This window comes from Macaca mulatta, chromosome 10 (assembly GCF_049350105.2).
Source record: "Macaca mulatta isolate MMU2019108-1 chromosome 10, T2T-MMU8v2.0, whole genome shotgun sequence".
In the NCBI taxonomy this organism is placed as follows: Eukaryota; Metazoa; Chordata; class Mammalia; order Primates; family Cercopithecidae; genus Macaca; species Macaca mulatta.
The window spans coordinates 116190291-116204662 of NC_133415.1; the positions used below are offsets into that span (position 1 = coordinate 116190291).

At 52.5% G+C, this 14372-nt stretch overlaps 1 protein-coding gene and 1 pseudogene across 4 annotated transcripts in view; both read left to right on the forward strand.

Annotated features, from left to right (window-relative positions):
* COL20A1 (collagen type XX alpha 1 chain) overlaps nt 1–1969 on the forward strand; it is a 40544-nt gene extending 38575 nt beyond the window's left edge. For all 4 annotated transcript variants that reach the window (XM_077952174.1, XM_077952177.1, XM_077952176.1 and 1 more), the window contains exons 37-38: nt 693–770; nt 1753–1969. In XM_077952174.1, the coding sequence (XP_077808300.1) occupies nt 693–745 (53 nt within the window). In that variant the 3' untranslated portion in view covers nt 746–770; nt 1753–1969. The remainder of the gene's footprint in view (nt 1–692; nt 771–1752) is intronic.
* Nucleotides 1970–7424: 5455 nt separating this feature from the next.
* On the forward strand, nt 7425–7522 carry LOC114670640 (U6 spliceosomal RNA; annotated as a pseudogene).
* Nucleotides 7523–14372: the final 6850 nt, after the last annotated feature.

Consider the following 14372-nt stretch of genomic DNA (forward strand, 5'->3'; position numbering starts at 1 on the left):
AGTCATGACGCAGAGCTCAGCCTTGGCCTGGCCCTCCGAGGCCCTCAAGGTGACCCCTTCCCCAATCTTCAGGAAACACGAGCTGCCTGCTTAGGGCCACCCAGGAGGGCCCAGCCTACCTCCCATCCTCCCTCCCTCCCTCCTGCCCTCGCATCCTCCCCGTCCCCCCTCTCCCACCCTCTCATCCTCCTGGCTACTGCTTCCCCCGCCTCTCCCCACCCAGCATGGAGCCGCAGGCTCCCGTGACCTTGGTGCTCCTCCTTCTCTGAGGCGGCAGCGGTGGGTCATGACTTGGATGCTGAGATGGAGGAAAGGCTGATTTGGGAGCTGGAGCTGGAGAGGGGCGTCCATGGGGAGGACAGACAGGGAGATGACCCAGCCAGACGAGGACTGAGTTCTGCACTGGCCGAGGCAGCAGCAGCTAGACAAGGGTGACAGGCACTGTCACAGGGCCCCCACCTGACACCTCCCCACCTGGCCATGCCCCCCCAAACCTGTCATGGAGCCCAAGGGGCACCTGTGTGGGGCACAGGGACCTGGCACGCTGCTCTCCCTCAGATCTCAGCCTCCATCTGAGGACCAGACCTGCTGCCTGCACCCAGGGAGGGGCCCTGACACCCTCTGTCCCCGTCAGAACAGGGCCCCAAGCCACTGCATTGCTCCATCCTCATATACTCTCCCTTTCCTCGCAGGGGAGCCTGGAGCTGTTGGTCAGACGGGCAGCCCTGGGCAGCAGGGGGGCTAGCACCCAGGGCCTCTGGGAGCGACAGGTGAGCCCCTGCTGCCTGCACCTGCCAGGGCTGAGGGCATCCAGGAAGGAGGAGCTCCTGAGGGGCTGATGGGTGGGGCCTTGTGCTATCCAGGGTGGGGTGCTGCGAGCACAAGGCCCAGCACAGGCAGGTGAGGTGGCCCTGGGGAAAGTAGGGTCAACTGTGGACCCCGTAGGGGCAACAGGAATGTGGGATCACAGGCCGTGGGGCCATAGGGCGTGGGGTCCCAGGGCGTGGGGTCCTGGAGACGGATTGGCATGCCGGGAGCCTGCTCGACCTCGTGGGCTGCAGAGTTGCATGCTGGGATGGAGGACGTCCTGACCAGGGTATAGTGCAGTGGGGAGAGTGGAGCTCAGGTGTTTGCTCAGTGGGCACCTGGTCCAGTTGTGGGGAAGCTCACAGGAGTCCCAGGAGGGGCCTGTGAGGCCCCGGGTATGTCGATGAGAGAGGCAGGGTGGGGGCTGTGGTAGCCCCAGGTAACCTCTGCCTTCCTCAGGAAGCGCTGGGCAGGTGGCCCCTGTGTGCAAACTTAGCTGAGGGGCTGGTCCCAGGAGCAGGTGTGGGGACAGGGTGCAGGTGGGTACAGCACAACTCCGGCCTCAAGTAGCTTCAGGGGCCAGAGTGTGGCACGGGTGTGTGACCTGGGCACGTGAGGGGCCGGTGCCTTTGAGCGAGGGACTCGGCAGGGGCTAGGAGGGCCAGGGAGCACAGGCAGGAGACTCAGGGGCTCCTGGCCAAGCTGGGGCAAGAGGGCAGCTGCCCGAGATGCCTGAGAGTCAGGACAGAGCCCAGGGCTAAGGACAAGCAACCTTGCTTCTCCTCCACAGACCCATCAGAGAATGACCCTACCCACAGCCCTGCCCACAATCCTGCCCACCCATGGCCCTGCTGGACGCAGCGTGTGGAAACCCAGGCACTGGCCCTGAGCCTGTGTCCGACTGTCTTCAGTCTTTCAGATCTGTCCGCCCTTCTCTCCTGCCAGGACATTTTCTGCACTGTCCCGAGGAACCCTGCGCCTTCCTCCATGGTTTGTCTGGACACCAAGAGCGACCACATCTGGAAAAGCCAGGAGAAAAGCTCAGGAAGCACCTGCAGGTGGAAGGAGAGGGAAGGAGCAACCTTGGCCAAGGCCCACCCCACGCCCTTGGCTCTGTAGCATTTCCAAGTTCAGATAAACCACCGAGTGCTCACCCACCCAAGCAAGGCGGGAGTCATTTCCCTGGAGGGTGTCCCCCACCCTGGCTCCGTGCACCCCACCTTGAGGTCCTGCAGCTCCAGCTGCAGTGGAGAAGGGGAGGGGCTGGGCTGATGGTAAATCGGGTCCAGGAGGGCAGTGGTGCCCCATGGCCGTCTCACTAGCTGTCACACAGGCTCACCAGCATGCCCCGCCCCTTTCTCTGGGCCTCATCAAAGCCTGGCCGGGGCCCTGCAGACCCTCCTCACTCTGCGCCTCACACAGGGAACAGACGGCTCCACTGCTGTCCCACTGGTCACCTGCACGGTGGTTCCTGCCTCAGAACAGCACTCCCACCCTGACCCCAGCACCTTTGCATCTGGGAACAGGCAGGGTCCTGCCTGCCTCATCGTCCCCTCTGTCTCCAGCCCAAGAAGGAGTCCAGATCCTGTGTGTGAGTGGCCACCCCTCACATACCCAGCCCTGTGCTGAGTTCCTTGTGCAGGGCCATTGCTTTGAGACTTGGCACCATCAGCCCTGGTCCTTAGGGTCTCAGAGCAAGGTCATCCCTCAGCAGGCTTCTGACCTGCGTGCTCCTCAGCACTTCTGCCCAGGTCTCTCCCAACCATCACAGACACTATGAGCTGGACTTCCTGCCTTATCTCCACTCTGTCCCAAACAGCATGGGGGCAAGCTCAGAACACATACCTGGGCTTCTGGGCCTTGTGGCCTGTGGAGGTGATGTGGGAACTTCTACTTCCTTTCCAAACAAATATTCAGTAACTAGTCCACTATTACCACTTAGCCAGCTAAGCAAGATAGGTGCCAGAAATGAAGAAGGAACCCATATCATTGAGGAGAGAATGAAAAGTATTAAAAAGGAACAGAGAGAGACCCTTGATATTGACAGAAGGAAAACCCACCAAGATCCCTAGTGCAGCACTGCATGCACCAAAGCATACCTCAAAGAGGTGAGTGCAAAACAGCTTCAGGGCAAACACTTTGTCTGTGATTCAACCGTTCCAGGAACTGACCAGACCTGGAGACCAAATGGAGAGTGATAGGCAGGGTCAGCAGGATGGGAGAGAGTGCCTGCACCCACAGGAGCTGCAGCCCTGACTGAGGCCAGGAAGTACCCCCAAATGCCAGCTCCCACTGCAGCATGAGGACAGAAACAGACCACTGAGAATTCCCAAGGTTTGTGGACAAGTCAGAAGTCAAAGAAGTCAGGTGGCATCAATACAGATTTTGCCCTGAGGGACAAGGAGAGCATGTGGCCAAAGTAGGTGCAGGTAAGGCAGCATCTGGGGAAGAGTCATAGCCTTCAGTGCAGGTATCAGACACAGTTGTTGAGAGCAGCAGCCCAAGCCAGCCCCTCCGTCCTGCAGGGAGGACACCTAGGTCACTTGACTTCTGCTGGGGAGCTGAGTTGCTTCAGATCGTGTGACCAGTGACACAGCTTGGTTGCACTCACTTGGTTTCTCTAGGGCTGGGAATTAAATGTCTCCTGCTGAACTGAGAAGGCTCTTTGAGCAGTGGAGTGAGCAGGCTTTGTCATGAGGCAGGAGTGGGGCTAGAATCAAGCCCAGAGCCCACAGGGCATCCAGAGCCTTCCAAAGGAGCCCCTCTCCTGGGCTCTCCAATTTGAAGGGACTGGGCACTGGGTGGCTCATGGAGACCACACTGGCAGCTGGGAGGAGGCAGCCTGGCGGGGAGGAACCAGGGTCACTCCAATCCCCATCAACCTCTTAGCTGCCCTACCCTCACCACCCCGCTGACACCAGTGATAAGGCTCAGCCTCAAAATGGGAGTCCGGGTGCCTTCAGGAAACTGAGTTCATGCTGGAGGCCAACTAAAATGGCACAGCAAAGGCAGCGGCCAGCTGCTGCCCAGGCAGCTTAGGGACTGGTTCCTGAGGCCCCACCCACCCCAGCCTGTGCAGTGAAGCTGAGTACGAATCAAAGGTGAGGATGGGCAAGGGAGCTGACAGCAGCCCCCGAATGCAACGCACCGGCCTGGCTCCTCTGTTTACAGGAAGGCAGCCTCCCCGAGACCCAGCCGACCTGCGCGTCTCCCATCAGCCCCGACTCCACCGCATCCCTCCGGGTTTTTAGGAGCCCCTGGGGACTGAGCTGAGGCTCACGCTCCTGGCCAGAGCTCTGGGTTCCTGGCAGTGTCTCCCCGGCTCCCTTCACGGCCACAGCTCTCCCCTCCAGAGGCCCCTCTATAGTGGGCCTCAGTTCCCTCTCCACCCCCAGAGGTAGCACAGCTTCAGCCCTATGCAGTGTGGGGGTTCGGTCTTGGCCTGGAACTCATGGCCTTAGGCGCTGCCCCCGTGTCACCCCCATGCCCTTGCAGTCCAGGATGTTCAGCTGAGGCCACGAAGGTGGTGTGATGTGAGGCTGATCTGATGCTAAGCTCAGGCCCCTGAGGTCATGGGGGTTGTGGGGAGGTCTTGGAATCTCGGGGCTCATGCTGGCGCCACAGGGTGGTGTGGTTGTGTGGACTGTAAGGGGCCCTGCAGCCATGCATATCTGACTTGCCCTGCCCAGGTCTGCAGGCAGTGCCAAGTGACTGCCTGAGGCCCCAAGAGCAACCCTGGAAGCTCCAGGCCTTCACGGTCCCTCCGAGAGCCACCTGCAAGGTGGGGAGCTGGGAAGAATGGCTCAGTGATGAGCTCGGAGGGAGGGATGGGCACAGCCCCCAGGAAGGCAGGTGGGTGCAGGCCTGGGAGGAATGTGTAGCAGGAGGCAGGGGGTGCTGTGACCACAGGACCACCAGGTGAGGCATGTCCACCCGCAGAGGATGGCTCTGGCCCAGGCAGTGTCAGAAACGGGAGCTGAGGAAACCCAACCCCAATTGTAGAGGAGGCTGCCCTGATGCCATCTGCACCTGGGGGGTGATGTATGGCTGCCAGGCCCTTCATCTACCAAGGACCAGGGCAATGGCAACGGGAGAGCAGGGACACGTGGACCCACACATGCACACACACCAGGGCAGACGGTGGGGGAAGCCAGTGTCTGAAGATTCAGTTCATTTCTTGGGGAAAGGGCGTGGAACATTTGAACTTGAGCCAGAGCCCAGAGATGATTTCCTAATAAAGCCCACCATCATGATCTGATGGTGAGCACAGAACTCCATGCCCAGTGGAGAAACACTGTCCTCTCACATGTATGGAATATCCACACACTAACCATGAACTCGGCCACAGAGAAACCTTACATTCCCAAGGACCATGCTGTTGAGAACTCACTCACTGACTGATGAAACTGGAAAAGCAACCAACGATAACAAGCTAAACAATGCCTCTAGAAGCTAAAAGACACACCCATGACTCCACAATAATTCATGGGTTAAAGAGAAAAAAGGAAACGTGAAGATACTTGTAACCACATAAAGATGGATGCAGCACCATGTCAGAGTGTCTGTGCTGCAGCTAAAGGGGCACCTAGAGGGCAATTTATAGCCATAAATACAGTGCTTTGTTTTGTGTTTTGTTTTTTGAGACAAGGTCTTGCTCTGTCACCCAGGCTAGAGTACACTGGCATGATCTCGGCTCACTGCAACCTCTGTGCCACCCTGGGCTCAAGTGTAAAGTCCTGTGGGCAGGAATGGACACTGAGAGAATCCCAGGCTGTTTGGCCATCCTTGGCATGTAGCTGGTCTTCATCAGAAGATGGCTGCTGCTGCTCCAGGAGTTACACCTCACTGGGGGGAAGGGGCGGGGGTCATACTGGGTGAAGAGCAACAGCGTTAACAGGAGTCCCGCTTGGAGACGTCTGCTTGTACCTGATGACAAAGACTGCAACTCTCCTTGTCCAGAAAACAGAGGTTTTAGCTGAACACATGACCACCTCCCACAAAGTCAGTAAATGCATCATGTAGGGCTCGATGTGGCTTCAAGTAACAACAACAGGATAAGAGTGACTCTCACAGCATGGGAAGTGACCCTGTCAGAGGCACCGGGAGGCCCTTTCCCTCGGCTGGCTCTGCATCCTCCACACAGGACACTGCCCTGGTCTCCGCTGCTGGGTCACCTTCCAACAACAGGAAGAAGAGAAGGGAGGGGAAGAGCTGGCCTGGAATCGGGTCGTATTCCAACAACAGGAAGAAGAGAAGGGAGAAGGGCTGGCCTGGAATCGGGTCGTATTCCAACAACAGGAAGAAGAGAAGGGAGAAGGGCTGGCTCGGAACCTTGAAGGGCAGATTCCAAAGGTGTCCTTGCCACTGTCAGCTACATCCCCGTGGCCAGACGTCGTCCCACGGCCAAACGGAGCTGCAAGAGTAGAGCCTTTTCTGGCTCCTCCCTGAGGCAGGAGGGGAAAGGGAGGGTGGGGCCAGCCGTGGGCCAGCCACGGGGAGGAAGGCGGCCCCCATGTCCCCCAGGGCTCAGTGAAGTGCACCTGGCCTGAGAAACCACAGAAGCCACCACAGCGCTGGGGCAAAGAAGACAAAACCACAGATGAAGAGGCTGAAAACCAGAGCCCTCTGACCCATTTTACGCCAACAGATCTGCAGGCCCAGGTGAAATGGGCGTTCAGGCATCCACATTTCCAGAAGAGTCACCACAAAGACTCCTGGAAACAAGATGGTCACTAACAGAGGCTCCTGCCCAGCGAGACGCAAGGACTGGGGAGGGAGCCCAGCAAATCCAGGATCTGAATACAGAAGCTGAGAAACCCTGAGGATGACTCAGGCCACCCTGTGTGTGCACGTGTGCGTGTGTCCGCGTGCACGCGTGTCTGCATGCCCATGTGTGTGACAGTAGCCCACAAGAAACCATTACATGACAATGGACTGTCTCCTCCCCAAATGCGTACACACACACACGAGGCATGCATTTGCAAACACACACCCGTACACACACGTCCTCACACATTCGTGCACGCACAGCGCTGTTATCCATGTTGAGGGGACGTATTCACAAGGGAAAGTGAGGTGTCCGAGATCAAAAGCATTGGGAGAGACAAAACAGAGAACCTGTACCAGGCAGAGACAGGTACAGAACAAACCTGTACCAGTTTGTTCTCTTTGGTCTATTAATTTTTTAAAATTGTAATCTCTTTAAGAGGCAAGGAGGGATATCAGTAACATGACACCAGAATTACAGGTATAAAGGAAAACCAACTAGGAATATGATGTGTATAAAACAAACGAGAAATTTTAAAAGCGGAGCTGTAAGATCAGGTCTGAGACGCCTCCCGGGAGGCTTTGGGGAAAGATAAAAAGGAAACAGAACATGTGTTAGCACCCACACGACGGGGGCTCTACGAGGAAAGAAACAGCAAGAAGTGGGGAATGGTGAACATAACTGGGTTTTCTGAAGATTTGTGCATTAGAGAAAGATTTAAGAGCTCAGATTTAAAGGGCTCAGAATGTCAAATGGAGTGAGTTTTTAAATGTACCCTTAGGTTCCTCAATGCCATATATAATGCAATACATAATGATGACGGAGAAAAGAATTCTTTAAAAAATCTTTAGTACAAATACTAAAATTGGAATGATACAGAGAAGATTAACATGGCCCCTGTGCTGGGATGACACACAGTCAAAAGAAAAAAAAAATAGAAAGATCTTTCCAGGGAAAACCTGCAGCCCAGACTACAGAAGAACCAGGGGCCAGCAGAGGAGATGCTGGGACGGTGGCTCCACAGGGTTCAAGAAAACATGCTCGCGTTTCATATCCAGAGAATTATCACTTAAATGAAGGAAACAAAAATACCTTCTGCATCCCAGAGCGTCAGAAGGAGTCAAACACAAGATCTTCTCTGAAAATACCACTGGAGGAAGCATTCTGCAAAAAAGGGAAAATGATCAGAAATTATGCCAGATACCTGGGAAAATCCCACAGTCAGTGTAAAACTTAGTAAAGTTCACTATGGACCAAATAACGAAGCCCTTCATCCCAGACAAATCATGTCTGTGGCAATCCAGAGCTGAAATTCTAGGTTATTCCCGTGTGGCTGGCGTGGGGGAGGCCACAATTCCTGAAGGCACGCTGGGGTACTTGTCTTCTTTGGAGGTGGGAGGCATTCTTCAGATCAATATACTGAGCTCTTGAAAAACATAAATGCGCCGGGCGCGGTGGCTCAAGCCTGTAATCCCAGCACTTTGGGAGGCCGAGACGGGCGGATCACAAGGTCAGGAGATCGAGACCATCCTGGCTAACACAGTGAAACCCCGTCTCTACTAAAAAATACAAAAAAAAAATTAGCCGGGCGAGGTGGCGGCGCCTGTAGTCCCAGCTACTCGGGAGGCTGAGGCAGGAGAATGGCATGAACCCGGGAGGTGGAGCTTGCAGTGAGCTGAGATCCGGCCACTGCACTCCAGCCCGGGCGACAGAGCGAGACTCCATCTCAAAATAAATAAATAAAAATAAATAAATAAATAAATGCTTGTTTTGAGTTAGGAGCAGTCACCAGGGAATGTGTAGCTTCCAGAGCAACTGACTATACCAGTTTCTCCCACAGAAGGGATGGAACGTATTTCCACAACAACAACAAACCACAGAGATGGCCTAAATATATCCCGCGGTAGTAGAAATTGCAATACCTCTCGCTGATCGAAGGATGAATTCTCCAGATAGCATTTAAAGACGACATGCAGCTTTCTGCTTCCAGCCATGGTAGAGCCGTCCTGGGCCAGTAACAGCCGCAGAGCTGGGCAACACGCTCGCGACACCGTCTCCAGCCACTTCCACGGGAACGGAGACCAGACAATGGGCCTCCACCCTCATCTCACGCCAGACACAACAGTTAGTTCAAAGACTCTCACCTAAACACCAGAGCCAAAACTACATTTTCCAGAAGGAAAAAGCGGAAGATCACGTTTACAGCCTTGGAGTGGGCAAAGGCTTCTCAAATAGGACACACGAAGCACTAACCGTTAAAAGAAACAGAAGGAAAAAATTTTTGTCAAAATTCAAAGCTTTTCTTCAAAAGGCAGCATTAAGAAAATGAGGGCTGTCAGAGGCAGAGAGGACCTACTCTGACCACAAGTCCTGGAGGGAGGTTTTATATCCAGAATGTACACAAAACTCATACAACTCACTAAAAGCAGACAATCTGATAAAACCATGGGCAAAGTATTTCAACAGATCCTTCACAAAAAGAAGACATACGAGTGGCTTGTGAGCACTTAAAATGATCAACATCACCATCATCAGGGAGGCACATATGAAAATCACACTCACTGCAACAGCTAAGACACTGGGTGCTGGTGAACACGTCAGGGCGTGTGGATGCTCCAGCCACCCTGGAAAACAACGTGGGGGCCCCTTACAAAGAGCGAGTACAGGCCGGGCGCGGCGGCTCACGCCTGTAATCCCGGCACTTTGGGAGGCCAAGGCGGGTGGATCACCTGAGGTCAAGAGATAGAGACCATCCTGGCCAACATGTTGAAACCCCGTCTCCACTAAAAATACAAAAAATTAGCTGGACATGGTGGCATGCACCTGTAGTCCCAGCTACTCGGGAGGCTGAGGCAGGAAAATCACTTGAACCCAGGAGGCGGAGGTTGCAGTGAGCTGAGATCGCACCATTGCACTCCAGCCTGGCGTCAGAGCGAGACTCCATCTAAAAACAAACAAACAAAATCAGAAAAGTACAACTATCCTATGCCCCCAGCAATTCTACTAGGTATTTGCCCCAAAGAAATGAAAGCAGGTGTCTGCACGAACCCTGCACTTGAATGTTCACAGTCACTTTAATCAGAGCAGGTCCAGACTGGAAACAATCCACATGTCCATCGATTACTCAACTAATTGCAGCAAATTCATAAAGACGAGTGAATTATGTCATATCCACACAGATGAATGAATTACATCATATCCACAAAGACAAGTGAATTACATCATATCCACACAGATGAACGAATTACGTCATATCCACAAAGATGAGTGAGTTACATCATACCCACAAAGATGAGTGAATTACATCATATCCACACAGATGAATGAATTACGTCATATCCACACAGATGAATGAATTACATCATATCCACATGGATGAATGAATTACGTCATAACCACATGGATGAATGACTTACATCATATCCACGTGGGTGAATGAATTACGTCATATCCCCATGGATGAGTGAATTACGTCACATCCACGCAATTGAATGAATTACGTCATATCCACAAAGGTGAATGAATTACGTCATATCCACGCAGATGAACGAATTATGTCATATCCACGCAGACGAATGAATTACATCATATCCACAGAGACGAGTGAATTACATCATATCCACACAGATGAATGAATTACGTCATACCCACAAAGATGAGTGAATTACGTCATATCCACACAGATGAATGAATTACATCATATCCACACAGATGAGCGAATTACGTCATATCCACGCAGATGAATGAATTACGTCATATCCACGCAGATGAATGACTTCCGTCATATCCACGCAGATGAATGAATTATGTCATATCCACAAAGATGAGTGAATTACATCATATCCACACAGGTGAAAGAATTACGTCATATCCACACAGATGAATGAATTATGTCATATCCACAAAGATGAGTGAATTACATGATATCCACACAGATGAAAGAATTACGTCATATCCACACAGATGAATGAATTACATCATATCCACATGGATGAATGAATTACGTCATAACCACATGGATGAATGACTTACATCATATCCACATGGGTGAATGAATTACGTCATATCCCCATGGATGAGTGAATTACGTCACATCCACGCAATTGAATGAATTACGTCATATCCACAAAGGTGAATGAATTACGTCATATCCACGCAGATGAACGAATTATATCATATCCACGCAGACGAATGAATTACATCATATCCACAGAGACGAGTGAATTACATCATATCCACACAGATGAATGAATTACGTCATACCCACAAAGATGAGTGAATTACGTCATATCCACACAGATGAATGAATTACATCATATCCACACAGATGAGCGAATTACGTCATATCCACGCAGATGAATGAATTACGTCATATCCACGCAGATGAATGACTTACGTCATATCCACGCAGATGAATGAATTATGTCATATCCACAAAGATGAGTGAATTACATGATATCCACACAGATGAAAGAATTACGTCATATCCACACAGATGAATGAATTATGTCATATCCACAAAGACGAGTAAATTACATCATATCCATAAAGACGAGTGAATTACATCATATCCACACAGATGAATGAATTACATCATATCCATAAAAATGAGTGAATTACGTCCATTCAACAACTTGGGTGAATACCCCAAGGACTAAGCTCTGATTTCTTATCTTGCCCAAATTCCTATCAAAGGGGTCTGGGGAGTCATGCCCTACAACCATTCTCACCAGATGTGCTTTATTTGACCCTATATATCACGACTTACTTTCCAGTCTCACTCTGGTGTAATATTATGAGACAAGGAAAAAAAAACATTTTACGCCAAAATATATTTCCTTGCCATACCTTGAAATTGCCCTGCGAAGTCTCTTGTGGGAGAAACCCACATTCTATAGAGAATCCCCTTCCCCTTTGTTTTCGTTCCTTTCCAGATCCAGGAGATAATCAACTAAGCGCCAGGCACCCTTTTAGGTCCAATAAGAAACATTTCACAATCTGCTGTCTCTGAAGTCTGCTGTCTAAGAGCTTTCTCTGCACCAATCAAACTTGGTCTCCACAATCCTTTATCTCAACCTGAACATTCCTTTCCATTGATCCCAGGTCTTCAGATACACTCAACCAGTTGTCAACCAGAAAATGTTTGAATTCACTGTGAATTGTCCCACCTTTCTGAACCAAACCAATGTATTTCTTAAATGTATTGATTGATGTCTCCTGCCTCCCGAAAATGGATAAAACCAAGCCGTGCCCGACCACCTTGGGCACGTGTCCTCAGGACCTCCCGAGGGCTGTGTCACGGGCCATGGTCACTCATATTTGGCTCAGAATAAGTCTCTTCAAATATTTTACAGAGTTTGACTGTTCGTCTACAACCCCGAACGCCATGCTGTGTGACGGAGGCTGTCCACACACGCACCTGTTCCACCTACATGAAGTTCTAGAACATAACAGAAGTGATCCACAGAGCTGGGAATCATGTCAGCAGTTTCCTGGAGCGCAGAGGGTTTTAGCTACACAGGGACATGAAGGAGCTTTCTGGGTGACAGAAACATTCTGTGTCTGACTAGGATGGTAGTTACCTGTTGTCTGCAAGAAACCCTCCTTATATGTAATGAAATGGAACAGTAAGGTTAAAAGGAGAGACTAGAAAAGGATCTACCAACAACTCTCGAAAGACGGCTGGAGTGTCAATGTGACGATGAGAAAAGGAGACTTGAGAGTGTGGAATGGTACGAGGGATAGAGAGGCCGTTCCATAGTGAGCAGGTGCCCCCACCGTGAGAACACAGTAGCCCTGAACGCAACAGAACAGAGCTTCCAAATACGCGAAGCAAACGCCAGCACGCCTGCGAGAAGGGGTAAAGCCACGATTCTCCTTGGTGACCTCAGCTCCCCTCTGAAGCCTCCTACACCATGTAGACAGAACACTGGCCTGGGTGTAGAAGGCTTGAAGGACGCCTCAGCAGGCGGGACCCGGCTGGCATTTCTAGAACATTCCCTGAAGCAGAGTGGAAGATGTGTTCTTTTCAAGGCTGCGCAGAACCCTGACGTGGACAGACCATATGCTGGACCCGATAACAAGCGTGACAGATTTGAAAGCACTGAGATGAAATGGAATACTTCCCTGACTCCAGAGGAATTAAATTAGAAATAAAAAATAGAGATTCAAAACCCTGACAAAAGATAATAGGCACGTCATAGAAGAAACTTGAACAGTCGATAAACGTGTGAGAAGATGCCCCAACTCTAGTAACTAGAGAAATGTAATTTAAAACAGAGAGAGAACTGCATTCCCACCGGACTGGTAAAAATTAAGAACCCTTGGTATGGGGGAGAGAATCGGAACCCTGAGAGGAGGTGATGTCAATGCAGTCGCGTTGGCAAACCCTTCGTCAGCAGCTCCTTGAGCTGACCACGCGCCCTTCCTTCCCGCCACTGAGCCGGAGCTGCTGGGTCTGCCTCCCACGGAGACACATAGGTGCCAAGGTCTGTTCACAGCAGCCACGAGCTGGCGATGGATAAAGAAGGTGGTGCCACACGGCAGAGCCCGCAGCACAGCGAGTAACGACCCGGAATCGGGAGCTGACAGACGGGCACACCTGGCACGGCCATGCACAGAACCCAGGGCCAGCAACGCCAGGCAGAGGTGTTGGGTGACCTCGGGGGGGTCGTGGCTGGCCGGGCTGAGCAGGGGATTCCCGGGCGCTGGCTCTATGCACACATTCGGTCTGTGAAAGAAAATGCCTTGTCATGCCGCCGAGGATTCATATGCACGCCGTGTACGTTACCCCGCAAGGCAGGCAAATGCCAGGAAATGTCAACTCGGATTAGCGCAACGGGAGCGCCTGTCTGCAGATGGGGAGTGTAAACGGCACAGTCACATGGAAAGCACGTTGGCGTTATCTCCTAAAACCCAGTGCAAACCCCTAACAATTCCACTGCCAGGTATTCTGTCCTAAGCAGCGAGCTTCCAACCGTGGCTCAAGAAATCAATTCTGTGGGTCACACCCAGCCTTTCCTACAGATTGAAATAGAAGAAACTTGAATAGAAAATGCAGGGCACAGCACATGTGGTGAAGGGGCATTTTACTCACTGAAGGCTGTACACACGCTGAGAGCACGTTCCAGGGCTTGGCAGACGTTTCCTGCAGAAGCCGGGAGCCGCACCTGGGCTCGGCGGGCCACACAGTCGGCGGAACTTGGTCTGTGGGGCTGGCTGGGCTTGCGTCCCCAGGTGCTATGTGTGCTGCCTGATCCAGCATTTCTAGTGCAAAGTGAAAGGACTCAGCCACTTTAGAAACCCGAAGCCACCTCTGCTCCGGGGGGCACCTGCTAACCCAGCAGTCCCGCAGCAGCTGCGTGCCCTGGAGTGTCCTGGGCCCAGCCATAACTTACAAGGGAGCCTGAGTGACAACTCCGGAGGCCGATGCCCTTGAGAGAGTACCACGCTTCCTGAGAGGAGGGCCACGTCACCCCAGGCCGGGCCACACGGGAAGCACCCAGGCTGTCCGGAGGCAGAAGGGGCTGGGAAGCCCTGGCCGGGGCCTTCGTTGGGGCCTCCCCTGGGAAGGACCGGGCAGGGTGGCATGAGCAGTTGCAGAGGGGCCGGCGCCCCACAGGCTTTGAGCTGCAGCGGTGTCTCCCGATGCCTGGTGCCCGGCTCGCGCAGGGCGGGGAAACACTGGCTTAGTGTAAGACTTTGATAGGGAGTCGGGGGACACAGCCCTGGCAAGGCGGGCTCTAGGCAAGCTGTCCACCCCTGGGAAATAACTGGCCCTAGGAGGAGCAGTCCCGGG